The 15,898-nt window shown below is 47.0% G+C and overlaps 1 protein-coding gene across 2 annotated transcripts in view; it reads left to right on the plus strand.

Annotated features, from left to right (window-relative positions):
- CHCHD3 (coiled-coil-helix-coiled-coil-helix domain containing 3) overlaps positions 1-15,484 on the plus strand; it is a 203,070-nt gene extending 187,586 nt beyond the window's left edge. For both annotated transcript variants that reach the window (XM_034420781.2, XM_087873565.1), the window contains 2 exons: positions 8,526-8,661; positions 14,720-15,484. In XM_034420781.2, coding sequence (XP_034276672.2) covers positions 8,526-8,661; positions 14,720-14,743 — 160 coding nt within the window. In that variant the 3' untranslated portion in view covers positions 14,744-15,484. The remainder of the gene's footprint in view (positions 1-8,525; positions 8,662-14,719) is intronic.
- The last annotated feature ends 414 nt before the right edge of the window (positions 15,485-15,898 follow it).

Consider the following 15,898-nt stretch of genomic DNA (forward strand, 5'->3'; position numbering starts at 1 on the left):
TTTTTTTCCCACCTGAAGAGTTTCTCCTTGTAAGCATCCTGAATCGCCTCTTTTTTTTTTTTTAAACAACTCCGGGGATCGATAACGCATTTCAGGCCTCTTAACAACGGGCCACGCAACCCAGTTCAGTTGGCCCGAGTTAATATGCAGACACATGCACCATAACAATATGTTTGCCTTATTGCCACGGATGGGATCAATGATCCATCAAGTGCGAGAGTCGCCCTTCCATCAAAGGCTCGTGAGGTCTCGACGCTTTGCTGGAAGCGAATCCCGCACGTTACGATTCTGTAATTCAGCCTGTCAGCTGTCCAGAGCTCAGAACTGGCGGAGTGTTGCCAGCCCTTCTCCGGGCTGGGGAAAAAAAGAAGCTCAAATTACTGGAACAGAACACAATCCCTTAATTGCGGTCTTGCAAAGATAGTCTTTCCCGAACTGCGCCAGGATCACGGAAACGGAAGGAAGGTGCATCGTCCCATCAGTGCCCCAATTCAAAAATAGACATAACCGTTGCAGAGAGACAATTGAAATGCCAAAAAGGGGAGAAAAAAACCTAAATATCAGTAAAAAAGACCAATAATCAACACTAGAGATTAACACTAGACCAACAATCAAGAAGCAAACAATAGCCCAGTCAAGGGACTATCGACGCAGATAAACAAATCAACAGCAAACAACAGCCTAATCAAGGAGCCAGCAAGAATATTCCCACTGAAAGGGAAAGCTATTTGTATCTAGAGAGAGAGCCAATCCTACTGCCTGCTAGCCACTGATGATGTTACCTAGATGGGTCATGAAAGGTCTCCAAGAAAACAACCAAGCTCAGAAAACATCAAGGACCCCACAGTCCTCCACCTCCTCCTCTTCCATTCCTTCTTCTTTATTCCTCTCCTCCTCCTCCTCCTCCTTCTCCTCCTCCTCCCTCCTCCTCTTCTTAAACCACATTTCCTTTTAGTTCTGATGATATTATCTAATTGGGTCCTGAAAGGTCTCCAAGAAAACAACTAAGCTCAGAAAGCATCAAGGACCCCACAGTCCTCCACCTCCTCTGCTTCCATTCCTTCTTCTTTATTCTCCTCCTCCTCCTCCTCCTCCTTCTCCTCTTCTTCTTAAACCACATTTCCTTTTAGCTCTGATGATGTTATCTAGTTGGGTCCTGAAACGTCTGCAAGGAAATAACTAACCTCGGAGAGCTTCAAGACCTCTACAGTCATCCTCCTCTGCCACCTTCATTCCTCCTCCTCCTCCTCCTCCTCACTGTAAACCACATTCCCTTCTAGCCCTGATGATGTTACCTAGTTGGGTCCTGAAACGTCCTCATGAAAACCACCATGCTCAGAGAGCACTAAGGACCACGACAAGGTGTTCCCTGTGGCTAAAACCTGAATGTGGAGAAGACTGAGAACTGTGCTGAACCCAAAAACACAATGGCTGTTTTTGCCTAACATGTTGGCACTCTCTCCCCTCCCCCCCGCCCCCCATTAAACCATCTTAGGACTTAATGTCATGCCAAATGTCTGTGAGGATTCTCAGTCCTCCAGATCGTGGTTGTCCGAAAGGTGCTTTTTTTTTTTCAAGAGGTAACTGGACTTTCTGGTTTTTTCTTTTTAAGACCTTTCGCTTCTCATCCAAGAAGCTTCTTCAGTTCTGACTGAATGGTGGAGGATGGAAGGATTGATACTCCTTGCAGACAGCTGGTCATTTGCATTCTTTTAGAGGGTCGTTGAGACCGCTTGGAGGTTTACCTGTGTCCTCAAGGTTATCTGAGTGGAGCCTTCTTGGAACTGCAGAAAGACTGAGTTGTAGACTGGAGATAGATAGTGTCGCATTCACACACACACACACACACACACACACACACACACACCCTGTTGAGGGCGGGCTGTTTAATTTTGTAGTGCCAAACATTTTCTGAAAATGTAAAGTCCTCGTTGTGGCCTGTCGGCACCCCGTGGGCGTTGAGTGACACCCCTGCTTTAAAGAACCCCTTGGAATATCGTAGTGGCAGCTCAGTGTTGTGACCCAGGCCCAAGTAGGTATTATCAGACGCAATCAGTTCGAAAGAAACAGACTTTATTAGAACAGCTGAGAATTAACTCATTTTCAGCGTAGTCCAAACTCATTCAAAACAAATTCTTCATAACACAAATTCTTCAGCCTTATCACCAACCTTGGTCTAATTAGGCAACCTGCCAAAGGCTTTTTCTTGGCAAAAGTTCGGAAGCAGAAGACGCCGACAAGAAATAAGTGCAGCAAGACAAGAAACAAATCTATCAACGACGTTTTCCGACAAAGAGCCTAAGAGCTGTTGCTGGTCTTTTAAGCCTTATGGGAGGGGCCAATCATCTCCTGGCTTTACTCCTGAGTTGTCCCTTTTGCTTTAGCTGCTCTTGCCTTCTGGCAACTCTGCGCATGTGTGCAGTAGGAACAGGCTCCTCCTGTTCCTCTGCCTCTCTCCTATCAGCCTCTGGAGGCTCCGGAGTCCATGCATCACTCCCCGATGGCCCTGGCATCATCTCTGCCTCCGACGTAGAGCCCTCATCCGGGCCTTCCCCAGACTCCAGGACTGGCCCATGGTCCTCCCCAGCCTCCTCACTGTCCGACTCCGCTGCCAGCTCCGCACGCTGCTGGCGGACCACAACAGCTCGGGCTGTTTACGAGCACCAGTTTAGGGCAGTGTTTTAAGCCTCCAGGCTAGAGACCCGGCAATCGTGAGTTCTAGCTCTGCTCTGCCTTGGGCCAGCCATTTTCTCTTAGCCCTAGGAAGGAGGCAATGGCAAGCCACTTCTGGAAAAAAAAAACCTTGCCAAGAATACTGCAGGGACGTATCACGTGGAAATCTCCACAGACACAGTAGGAGACATGAGAGGGAGGGGCTCGGATCACGTGACACCGGCTGGCATTTTGACTTTTTTTGACCTGTCTCCCCCTCCGTACACCCGCTAGAGCAGGATTCTTTGATCACAGGAAAGGTTCCCGGAACCGCCAAAAATAAAATAAAATAAATGGCAATTTTATTAACGTTTGCAAACGCAACTCCTTTATTGAAGCTCCGTTGGCAGGAATAATTTGTATTTGCCTGCCAAAGAGAGTTAGACAGGGGGGGAAAAAAAAGCTAAATATCAGAAGAAGAAAAAAAAATACATGTTCGATGCTTAAAAAGTAAAATAAAAATCAGACTCAGGAAGAAAGAAAGAAAGAAAAAAGGACCAAAAAGGTAACATCTCTTTTTCTCCAGCTGAAGGGCCAGGAGGGCAACTGTATAAAATAAATAAATAATAAGCCGTCTTGGAAATTCTTCTGCCGACTGAACTATTTAACTCCGTGGAGAAAAAGGGGTCACGTCTTCGCCGTCTTTAACCTTCTGTAGTAAAAGCAAAGACTCTCAGACGTTACGTCCCGGCCTTTGCTGAAAGGCCCAATTAAAATTGCATTTTCAACCTTGGATTCCATTTTTTATTTTATTTTTTTTAAAAAAATCAGAACAGTCTGCTTACCAAGGATTTTGAAAAGGCAGCGTGGCAATGCTGCAGAAGAGACATGGGTTCAAATTTACCATCCGAAATCTCCTGCCTGGATTTGGATATGGTTAACTCTTTCCTCGTAGTTGACCATCCGTTGGAATGGATGCCTGCGCTGAGCAAGGGGTTGGACTAGAAGACCTCCAGGGGTCCCTTCCAAACCTTGGATTTTAGGACTCTACCTGACCGAACTTTTGTGCCCTGGGAAAAAATTGGAGAAGGCAGCCCTGCGTATCTTATCTGACACTCCATAATGAAAGCTGGGATATAAAACTTAGCCTGAGATGATAAAAATAATTGCCATTTGCAGTTGTTAAAAGTCGCTCTTTTCGTTTTATAAAAACCTGGACTTCATTCATTGTTGATAATGGAAGTTCCTTTGAAGATTCTTCAAAGTGCCTGCCTCTCTCTCTCTCTCTCTCTCTCTCTCTCTCTCTCTCTCTCTCTCTCTCTCTCTCTCTCTCTCTCTTTCTCTCTCTCCAAATATCTATTTTAAAGGAGGGGATGCGTACGATTAAGACAGATTTTTATTCTTGCCTCACTCCAATATTCAGATCCAGCCCGGACCAGAAATTGGAGTCCATCAAGGTTTGCAGGAACAATTAACTCTTGTACAGGTAGCAACAAAGACGGCGAGGAGACTGGAGGCTAAAACCATATGATGAACAATTGCAGGAATTGGGTTTGTCGAAGTCTAGTCTAGAGAAAAGAAGGACCGACATGACAGCGGTCTTCCAATATTTGAGGGGCTGCCCCAAAGAACAGGGGGTCCACCTATCCAGCCTTGGTGGCACAGCAGACTAAAGCACTGTTAAGTAACACCAGCTGCCTGCAATTACTGCAAGTTCAAATCTCACCAGGCTCAAGGTTGACTCAGCCTTCCATCCTTCCGAGGTAGGTAAAATGAGGACCCGGATTGTGGGGGCAATAAGCTGACTTTGTATAAAAAAAGAACACCGCTTGGGGGGGGGGCGAAAGTCCTACTAAGCAGGTATATACAAAAAGTATGACGGCTATTGCTTAACGCACTTTGTCGTGTTTGGGGAGCTGGGACAGAACCCTTGAGCACATTTGCGTTTATGTTCACCAGTTTGTCAAGATTGGATTTTTATCCCCGGAAATAAACTACGGTAGACACAGCTAAAATTCGGGCCGAGACAGTTTCCTGACATCTACCGTACTGTCAATTTTTTTATTGCTACTCTTTTTTTTTTTTTTTTTTTTAGGAAGTGCCGCCTGTAACTCACTGCCGGCGCGATAGACTTGGGGATAATATAACCACCCGTAACCTAGACTAATAAAAACTTTATAGCGCCTTTTCACTATCCTTGGAGCTGAGTTTTTTTTCTCTCCCTTTTTATCCGCGACCTCCTCTCCTCTCCATCCTTAAATGAAAAGAACCACACTCTTTCCTCCAAAGATCAGATGTAACACACGGCATCAAACGCCTTTAAGGTAACACACAACATTACATTCCCAGCTTCATTATCCCAGGAGTGTCTTTCGGCGGTGAAATACAAAAAATGTAGACTTTTATTTTTTTTTTCCCCTCCCTTTGCCGGAGAGACCACGATACGGTGGTGTGGGTTGGTTTTGATCATCTGCTAGGGAAGAAAGCACAGGTAGTCCTCGAGTTACGACCACAATGAAGCCCCCAAATTTACGTTGTTAAACGAGACAATTGTTAAGTGAGTTTGGCCCAGGGGTGAAATGCTCCCGGTTCGGACCGGATCGCCCAATCCGGTAGCGATGGTGGCGGGTGATTCGAAGAACCGGTAGCAAAAATCCCTGCGCCTCCGTCCCCATGCCCAGCTGAGCTGTGCGATCATCAGAGGCTTTTTTTTTTTTTACTTTTAAAAGCATTTTTTTCTACAATCTCTTCGGCCGAAAAAATGCTTTTAAAAGTAAAAAAAAATGCCTCTGATGATCACGCAGCTCAGCTGGGATCATCAGAGGTTTTTAAAAGCGTTTTTTCTACAACCTCTTCAGCCGAAGAGGTTGTAGGGAAAAAAATGCCTTTAAAAGCCTCTGGCGATCCCAGCTGAGTTGCCTGATCGTCAGAGGCTTTTAAAAGCATTTTTTTTCTGCAACCTTAAGGTTGTAGAAAAAATGTTTTTAAAAGTAAAAAAAGAAAAAAAAAGTTGGCCATGCCCACCCAGTCACATTACCCCCACCACCACCAAGCCACGCTCACAGAACCGGTAGTAACAAATTTTACATTTCATCACTGGTTTGGTTCCATTTCAACGACTTTCCTTGCCACTGCGGTTGTTAAGTGAATCGCTGCCGTTATAAAGTTGGTCACAGGGTTGTTAAGTGAATCCAAGATTTCCCTCTTCACTTGACTGCCCATAAGTTCGCAAAAGGGGATCGCGTGACTCCAGGACTCAGCAACCGTCATAAATATGAGTCAGTGAACAGCTAAAGAAATTGGCTACTGGGGTTATTTTGGGCTGGAGGGGGGCCTTTTATTGGACTAGAAATAAACCTCCTTATTTGGACATGGATTGCATGTACCTAGACATTAATATTAATGTACAGATTATATGTGTAAAAGGTTCAAAGTATCCACATTTTTTGTTTCTTCGTTTGTCTGGGTCTCGCTGCCCAACATGGAAATGGTGCAGGCAGGAATACAATCCGTTGCATTTTTTAAAGCCGCCATCCGAGTGTAATTACGGGGGGGAAGAAATGGCTTGGTCAATCAGAATTTAATTTCTCGTCCACCCCATTACATGGCTGATGCATTAGAAATCTGTTTTCGATCGACAGGGGCCTTATTAAAAGCAAAGCGGCAAGGGCTCCAGAACGACACATACCAGGATCTTACGATGATCTTTTTAGTAATCTCGTTTCTGCAAAATGCCGCTGGAAAAACATCTGTAGAAAGGCAACGGCATATTTTGGCTGAGGGTGCTTTAATAACATTTATTTAAGAGACGAAACGAGAGGAAGAGCAGTACAGATAGTCCTCGACTTATGACCGCAGTTGAGCCCGAAATTCCCGTGGCTAATCGAGGCATTCGTTAAGTGAGTTTTGCCCCTTTTCTTGCCACCGTTGTGAAGCGAATCACTGAGTTGTTAAGTGAGCAACACAAACATCGGAATTTGAATCGCGTGGCCCCGGGGATGCCGCAATGGTTGTAAAATGGTTGGGAGAAAGAAATAAAAGGAAAGAAAGAAAGAGAGAGAGAGAGAAAGGGGGGAGGGAGGGAAGGAAGGAAGGAAGGAAAGAGGGAGAGAATGGGAGGAAGGGAGAGACAGAGAGGGAGGGAGGGAGGGAAGAAAAAGAAAAAAGAAACAAACAAACAAAGAAGGGGAGAGGGAGAGAAAGGGAAGGAGGGGGACAGAGGGAGGGAGGAAGGAAGAAAAAAGAGAAAAAAGGAGAGAGAAAGAAAGGGGAGAGGGAGAGAAAAGGAAGGAGGAGGACAGAGAGAGGGTGGGAGGGAGGAAGAAAAAAGAAGGGAGAGGGAGAGAAAGGGGGACAGAGAGGGAAGAAGAAAGAAAGAGAAAGAAAGAAAAAGATGGAAAGAAAGAAAGAAGGAAAGAAAGAAAGAAGAAAGAAAGAAAGAAAGAAAGAAAGAAAGAAAGAAAGAAAGAAAGAAAGAAAGAAAGAAAGAAAAAGAGAGAACCAGTGATGTTGAGTAGGTAGAAATTGGCAGCTCTGGAAAATACTTAAAATTATGCTCGCTCTCAGTCCATTGTGTCAAGTATTTTACTTCACTTTACATTACCTTACATTACATTAAAGATCCAGTAAAATGGATGACCTTGTGGGTTTTTTTTTTTTTTGTTTTTTTGTTTTTGTCTCCAGCGCATTGCACGACCTGGCCCCATTGAAGAGATATGTGGGGCTTCAATGTCCTCCTACAGATTTTTGAATAACGCACATGAGAATTAAAAATTCTGCCCATAGGTTGTATCCAGCCGGTTTAGACCGGTTCGCTCAAACTGGTAGCAGAAATCGATATCATTGATATCTAGCGCCCCTCTTTCAAACGCCCTACAATCTTCTCTCTGAATTCCCACCGCACCCCCACCCCCCCATAAGAAGGAGCCCAAGATATACTTGGATTAAGCTCATCTCATGATTGAAATGTCCCCATCCGAACAGTGCAGGAGTCAAATCCCAATTTAAGTTAATTGCTTTGCTTAGCAGCGATTCTCTCTGCGTTAGCAGTTGGTTTCGGAGCCTCCATTAAGCTCCATCAGCTGGGATGAATCACGAGAGCCGTGACTCATTAAGTCTCAGAAATTATTTGTACGCAACTTCCTTTTCTAATTTCTTTGGGGCTGCGGCAGCTGCAGGATTCGTAACTGCCAATTTCTGATTAATTTCACATCTTGAGATGCTGCAAGTCTAAAGTTGGTCCAAAACTGAGGTGGGCAAACATCACCCCTTAACAACGGGTGGACTTCAACTCCCAGAATTCCTGAGCCAGCATGGCCCCCCTTTACAACCTGTGGACTTCAATTCCCAGAATTCCTGAGCCAGCATGGCTGACTCAGGAATTCTGGGAGTTGAAGTCCACAAGTCATAAAAGGGGCCATTGTCCCTCATCCCTGGTCCAAAATATCGTGGGGATGTTTCCTAGAGAAACTCAGTGCAGGTTGTCCTTGATTTAAGACCACAATTGAGCCCAACATTTCTCTTGTTAAGCGAGACGGTTGTTAAGTGAGTTTTCCCCTCTTTTACAATGTTTCTTGCCACCGGTGTTAAGTGAATCACTGCAATTGTTAAGCTAGTCACACGGTTGGTCAATGAAACTTTATTGATTTTGCTGGTCAGAGGTTGCAAAAGGGAATCACATGACCCCGGGACACTGTAACCGTCATAAATACATGTCAGTTGCAATTACAGTGCAGGGGGTTGGACTAGAAGACCTCCAAGGTCCCTTCCGACTCTGTTATTCTCTCCTTCTGAGTCCTCAGGGTGCATATCTTCACTTGTGAGAACAATTTTTTGACGTGTTGGGCGTCTTCTTTTTGTCTCCTCTCATCCAGGCGATACAAGGCTGACCCCGTGTGTGTCGATCTCCAGAACCAGATCTTCCAGTGCTATCAGCTGAACCCAAAGGAGACCCTCAGCTGCTCAGCTTTGGCCGCCGAATACTTCAAGTGTGTCCAGCACGCTCGGCAGGTGGGTGCGAAAGTTGAGCCTTCTTCGCACTCGGCTCGTTGTGATTGCGATGGGATGACCACGCCCGACAAACCCTAACTCACCCCCATGTATTGTATTACATTATGCTGGCCGATTTCATCCAGGGGTTCAGGCACACCAGGCTAGAAAGTGGGAGACTGGGAGTTCTAGTTCCGCCTTAGCCACGAAAACCGGTTGAATGACTTTGGGCCAATCACCAGGAGACGGTGAGTTCTAATCTTGCCACCTCACAGGGTTGTTGATGTTCTGTCCCAGCTACGGGTCCCAAGAAGTGTAGCACACACACAGAGCTCCAAAAACTCCGTTTAATACAAACAGACCCCTTTCAAAAGGGGCTTTTACCACAAATGTCCTTATCAGCCTGCTATGAATTACAGAGATTAAACAAAGTCCGACAAGGGTTGGCAATCAGCCCAGAAACCAAGTTGTAACAAAAAACTCACTCTCAAATGCTCTGCGTAGGACCAAACATTGTTTCCAGCAACATTTGCCAGCTGTGTGCGAATTTAAATAGGCTGAGGGAGTGGCCAGTTAGCCCCAAGCCTTACTCTCGAGGAGACCTCCTGAGTAAGCCACTCCTGCCTTTTGGCAGCCCTGCGTGCTTGAGCATTGAGAAGAGGCTCCTCCACTTCACTCTCTCCACTTGAAGGAGCCTCCGGAGGTTCTGAAGGCCCTGCCTGAGTCTCTGCCTCTGGCACCACATCCTCTTCAGCCTCCTCGCTGTCCGACGCGAGCGCCGGCTGCACAGGCTGCTGGCGCGACACCACACCAGCCTCCTCGTCGTCCGGATCAGCCACAATCTGCACAGGCCGCTGGCGGGCCACAACAGTTGATGTGGTGGGGAATATATGTCATAAACTGTTTTATGATATTTTGATGACATCAGATGTCTTGTCAAATTTGCCAAATTTTAACTTCGTGGAAGTCACGGATTTTGGGTGCTTTCTGTAAATTAGCCCATTTGAGAGGTGCCTTGGGTGAAAATGTTTTGTCGTAACACACCTAACAATGTGCTGAAAAATCACATCTGTAAAACTGAGCCCTGAATCGGATGCTGGGATGCTGCATTCGCTGCTTCTTGTGGCCTGTCGGCCGCCAGCCCCTCCAGAGGGAATGGAGCTGGCAGAGAGAGAGAGACAGAGGCGGAGTCTGGGCTGTCCGTCAGCCCTCAGATGAAGAGTCAACAGTCCGCAGGTCTGGAGGTGGCTGATGAGGAAGAGGAGGAGCAGCTGGGCCCAGTGCCTGACGTGCAGATGCACAGAAGGCAGAGGAGAGGAGAGCAGTGGAAATCCATGGGCCGGTCCTCGGGACGGAAGAGCCACTGCTGCTAGTGAAGCCCCACCCTAGCTCTGGGGATGAAAGGCAGGGGGCGGAGATGAATAGATGGGGCAGACAACTATTCATCTCCCTGCCAGACGGACTTGTAAGCCTGCAAGAGAAACTTTTTGCCGGGGCTGCCAGGGCTCCTAATAAAGGAATCTTTTGAATTCACATCAGTGGGTTTGTCATGTTTGGGGCGCTGGGTCAGGACACTGCTGGGCTGTGGATTGCCCAAGTCCAATCTAAGCTCCAAGACTTTCTATAGGAGAAGAATAGGCAGAGCTGGGGGCGGTGTTAAATGCGTCATTAGCTTAGAATCATTGCATTCCCACAAGCGGTCCAATCCCTCTTGAATTCCGTTCACCCTTATCTGGCACCAATTTCGTGTTGAGCTTAAGTGGACCAGATTCTTTTTTTTTTTTTTAAATTTGATTTATATGCCGCCCTTCTCCAGAGACTCAGGGCGGCTTACAATGCGCTAAGCAATAGCCTTCATTCTTTTGTATATTTATACAAAGTCAGCTTATTGCCCCCACAAACTGGGTCCTCATTTAACCTACCTTAGAAAGGATGGAAGGCTGAGTCAACCTTGAGCCTGGCGAGATTCGAACCTGCAGTAATTGCAGGCAGCTGGTGTTAAATTACAGTGCTTCTGTCTGTTGATAGAACTGTCTGTCTGTCTGTCTGTCGTGTGTATTCCTCAATTTACAACCATTTGTTTAGTGACCGCTTGAAGTTACAACGGCACTGGAAAAAAATGACCTACGACCGTTTTTCACACTTAACAACCATTACAGCATCCCCATGGTTGTGTGATCAAAATTTGGATGCTTGGCCACAGATTCATATGTTTGACGGTTGCAGTGTCCCGGGCTCATGTGATCCTCTTTTATGACAAGCTAGGTCAATGGTGAAGCCAGATTCACTTAACAACCGTGTGACTCACTTAGCACCGATTCACTTAGCCACTGTGGCGAGAAGGTCATAAAATGGAGCAAAAAACTCATTTAACTGTCTTGCTTAGTAGTTGGAATTTGGGGCTCAATTTTGGTCGTAAGTCGAGGACGATCCGCAACCTAACCAACACACACCTGATTCTATGCACCTGACGCTTTCCCTTGATGGATAATTGCCGAGCCGTCCTCCGAAATCAGCGCTGTTCCAACGTTTTGTGAGTTTTTGCTCCCTTCTCATCTTTTCACAAATGCCGAAATGGCTTTCCGCCAACGGCTCTCGGGTAAGATTGCCAGCAGCGGCCACCGCGCGTCCGTTTGGCTCGCCGAGAGCCCTGCTTTTTAAATTAAACCCTCCTGTGGTTTCTTTTTTTTTTTTTTAATTATTATTATCCGGTCTCTCCCAAGTTGGCCCGCCAGCCAACGTACTCTCTTACGTCCCTTTCGGACGGACGAGGTCTGGTCGAGGAAGCCGGTTTTGGCTGGAGAGCCTCTCGTTCTCTTCCTTTGTGGCTCTGCGCGTCCAGAGCAAGCGAGCGAGATGATAATGGCCACGGAGGCAGCCGGCCAGAATTTCTTTTTGTGCGGAGTGTGTCTCGAGAGTGCCGGAAACTGGCAGCGACCATCTGGAAGGAGCCGGGAAAGTGGAAGACAATTAGGGCATCTGTACTCACACAGCTTTCCTGGCATTTTCAAGTTGCTCGTTCGATACTCCCCATTTATAACACTCTCAACAGAAGAGAAACGGAAGACGCTTCTCCGTTCGGCTTCGCTTGTCGCTGGCACGGGAAAACACGTCGGAGGCGGTTTTCTCGGAGTCTGGGCGTTTCAGGGGAAGCGGGGGCGCAGCATGCTTCCCCACCGCCCTTAAAACACTTAGGCATATGCAAGTAGTTCCTCGGCTTACGACTGTCTGTTTAGTGACCGCTCGAAGTTACAGCGGCATTGAAAAAAAAAGTGACACTTGGCAATTGGTCATATTTATGACGGTCACAGTGTCCTGGGGTCACGCGATCCCCTCTTGCCACCTTCCGACAACTGAAGTCAAGGGAGAGGCTTTGCTTGTTCTCCCGCAGCTTAAACAGCCCTGTTCCCCACGGGCCACGGACCAGGATTGGGATGCGGCCTGGGGATTGGGGAACTTTCTCAAACAGCGAGATGCGAAGATGTCGTCCAGGGCTGGTAGCTGGAGCCTGATGAGATTCTGGGCAGTTTTAATGATTCTCTGTAGAGCATTTTTGTCCGCTGCAGAGCTGCTCCCATACCATGCAAGAATGCCGTATGTCAGGACACTCTCCATGGTGCTGCGATAGTAGGACAGAAGGAGATGCTGAGATAGATTTATCTTTTTTTTTTTTTTAATTTGATTTATATGCCGCCCTTCTCCGGAGACTCAGGGCGGCTTACAATGCGTTAAGCAATAGCCTTCATCCTTTTGTATATTTATACAAAGTCAGCTTATTGCCCCCACAATCTGGGTCCTCATTTTACCTACCTTAGAAAGGATGGAAGGCTGAGTCAACCTTGAGCCTGGTGAGATTCGAACCAGCAGTAATTGCAGGCAGCTGTGTTAATAACAGGGTGCTTTAAACCACTGTACTACTAAGGCTCTTCCTGAGCATTCTCAGGAAGTACAGCCTCTTCTGTGCCTTCTTCACAAGCATGTTAGCATTCATAGTCCACGAGAGGCCCTCCGAGATATAAACCAAAGAAGATCTGGGTGTGAGAAGTTCTGGTTGTTAAATCGTGGACTACCTGCAGTGTTGTTTTTCTGGACTACCTCGCAGGGCTGACAGTTGTTCGTTCGCTCAACCAGCTCCTGAAAGTGCCACAGCGCCGGTTGTGAACTTCTTCTTCTGCCTCCAGAGTTGCATTTACGGTTCTGATTGATGCCGGTGCCCGGAATAATTTGGCACGCGAGTTAGAGTTTTGTTTATAATCAGGAGAAATGTCCGACATTAGCAAGTTTTCTGAGCAATTAATCCAAAACGATGCAGGTGGAGCTGTGGCAGCCCCCCTCCATGCGCCCTGCTGAATTTTCCTTGTGTCATGCAGGGCCTCTTCCACCCCCGGCAGAAAAATGGATTCCCCTCCCCCCCCCAAGTCAGCAAACTGCAGGTGATGGAGAATGGCTTGTTTTTTTTTTGGGCTCACCTGTTGGATACCTGAAAGGAAGAAGCAGGGCTCTGCTTGGTTCTCCCCCTCCGTAGCCTGAAGACACACACACACACACACACACAGAGACAGAGAAACAGCGATCATTTCTCTGAAGAACACAAAGCGAAAGAAGGCAGGACTTCAGTTTATGCGGCATAACCAAGAATAAAAGATGGGATATACAAATATCCTGTTTTCCCGAAAATAAGACCCAACCGGAAAATAAGCCCTAGCATGATTTTTTCTGGATGCTCGTAATATATGCCCTACCCCCAAAATAAGCCCCAGTTAAGATCGTCAGCAGACGGAGGCATTTAGTACTGTATTGCAAGGAGCCTTGGTGGCGCAGCAGACTAAAGCACTGTTAAGTACTACCAGCTGCCTGCAATTACTGCAAGTTCGAATCTCACCAGGCTGAAGGTTGACTCAGCCTTCCGTCCTTCCGAGGTAGGTAAAATGAGGACCCGGTTTGTGGGGGCAATAAGCTGACTTTGTATAAAAAAGAACACCGCTTGGCGGGAGGGGGGCGAAAGCCCTACTAAACAGGTATATACAAAAAGTATGAAGGCTATTGCTTAAAAGCATTGTAAGCCGCCCTGAGTCTCCAGAGAAGGGCGGCATATAAATCAATTTTGTTAAAAAAAAAACCATTATCAGAGCTAGAAGGGAGTGGAATTTATTTATTTTATTTATTCAATTTATATGCCGCCCCTCTCCGAAGACCCAGGGCGGCTCACAATGCACTCCAGAAATCACTATAAAAACACTTAAAAATTAAAAACATTAAAACCCATTCACACCATTCATGGCCGGATCTCGTCGGATCGCAAAGCGAGATCAACGGCCCCAGGCCTGCCGGAAAAGCCAGGTCTTCACCGCTTTTTGGAAGGCCAATAGGGTGGGGATGGTCTGGACCTCAGGAGGTAACTGGTTCCCGAGAGCCGGGGCAGCCACAGAGAAGGCCCTCCCCCGCAGGCCCGCCAGCCGGCATTGTTTAGCTGACGGGACCTGGAGGAGACCAACTCTGTGGGATCTTACCGGTCGCTGGGAGCTATGCGGTAGAAGGCGGTCTCGAAGATAACCTGGCCCTGAGCCATGTAGGGCTTTAAAGGTAATAACCAACACCTTGAATTGTGCCCGGAGACCAATGGGGAGCCAGTGCAGCTCGCGGAGAATTGGTGTAATGTGGGTGTACCTAGGTGCACCCACGACAGCTCGCGCGGCTGCATTCTGGACCAACTGTAGTCTCCGAACACTCTTCAAGGGTAGCCCCATGTAAAGCGCGTTGCAATAATCTAACCGTGAGGTGACAAGGGCATGAGTGACGGTGAGGAGAGCCTCCTGATCGAAGTAGGGTCGCAATTAGTGCACCAGGCGAACCTGTGCAAAGGTCTCCCTAGCCACAGCTGACATGTTGCTCTAATCTTAGCTGTGAGTCTAGGGAGGACACCCAAATTGCGAGCCCGTTCTGAGGGGGACAATTTCTCCCCCCCCATAGATAACGTTTCACACCTAGTTTCCTAGCTCTGCTTCTTCATTCTCATTTTTTTCCTTTCTTTCTTTTTCCTTCCCTTAATTTTTTTTCCCCTCCCCCTCTTCTCTTGCAGTGCAATGCTGGACGGGGAGGCTAACATCTGCAGCGCACGGAGCATCCTTCCCTCCGCTTCAATTCTAGCAGCTGGAAGGATGGGGAGGCGAGGCGGGTTATTCCGGAACGATCCAGCACCCCGTTTACAGCATTGGCGGAAAGTGCACCATCTCCAGAAGACCCAGATCGACAGTCGCGGGCACGGCGGCTTCGGCATCACCGCCACCACGTTCATCTCATTAGGCTAGGAACGACGTAACGCATAACCCACTTAGTAGTAATTGAAGGGAAGAGAAGATCAAACCTCACCTGGCCATTAGGACAGAGGTGTCCAGCCTTGGTAACTTTAAGACTTGTAGACTTCAATTCCCAGAATTCCCCAGCCAGCCATGCTGGCTGGGGAATTGTGGGAGTTGAAGTCCACAAATTTTAAAGTCAACAAAGTTGGATACCCCTGCCTTAGGAAAAGATCTCTCCCGCCGCCCTAAAATCTCGTTGTTTTCATTGCACCTACCCACCTTCCAAATTTCCATAGCGTCCTTTTGCATCATGGCAGAAAGGCGCGGTTTAATTTATTGCCGGACGACCGTCTTTGTCGCTCCGAATCTCGGTCTTGCGCTGGGGATCGTTGTCTCCGAAACCTCTGTGGCACAGAAAGTCCCTTGATTTGCAAATCATGATTAAGGCGGCTGGTTACATCCCTGTACGTACCAGCAGGCTGAAAACCCAAGTTACTGACAATTATGTATCCGTAATAAAAAGGCGTTTTCTTTTTGCAAACGGGGCTGCACGAGAGCTCGGCTGATTTTCTTCCGGGATGGGGAGGAGAACGCGAGTGGGTGCAGGAAATTGTCACACACACACACACTTTGTGACACGCTGAAGCTGCCGTTTAGTTTATGGGTTGATTGATTGATCAGACTTAGGAATCGCCCCCTCCTAACTTTCCTACTATTTACTTTCGTATTCTCTTTGTATGCCATATTATAAACTAATAAAAAAATTTAAAGCTTTATAAAAGGAATTGCCCTTCTCTCTCATAGAGAGGGATGCTGTACGTGTACATGTAAAACATTAAATGTGTACATTTAATGTACATGTAAAAACATGTACATGTAAAAACATTAAACAGATAAAAACCGTATGGAAAATTGGGAAAACAAGCCGAGATAACCATTCATTCATTCATTCATTCATT

This window comes from Pantherophis guttatus, chromosome 7 (assembly GCF_059756535.1).
Source record: "Pantherophis guttatus breed Tessera chromosome 7, ASM5975653v1, whole genome shotgun sequence".
NCBI lineage: Eukaryota > Metazoa > Chordata > Lepidosauria > Squamata > Colubridae > Pantherophis > Pantherophis guttatus.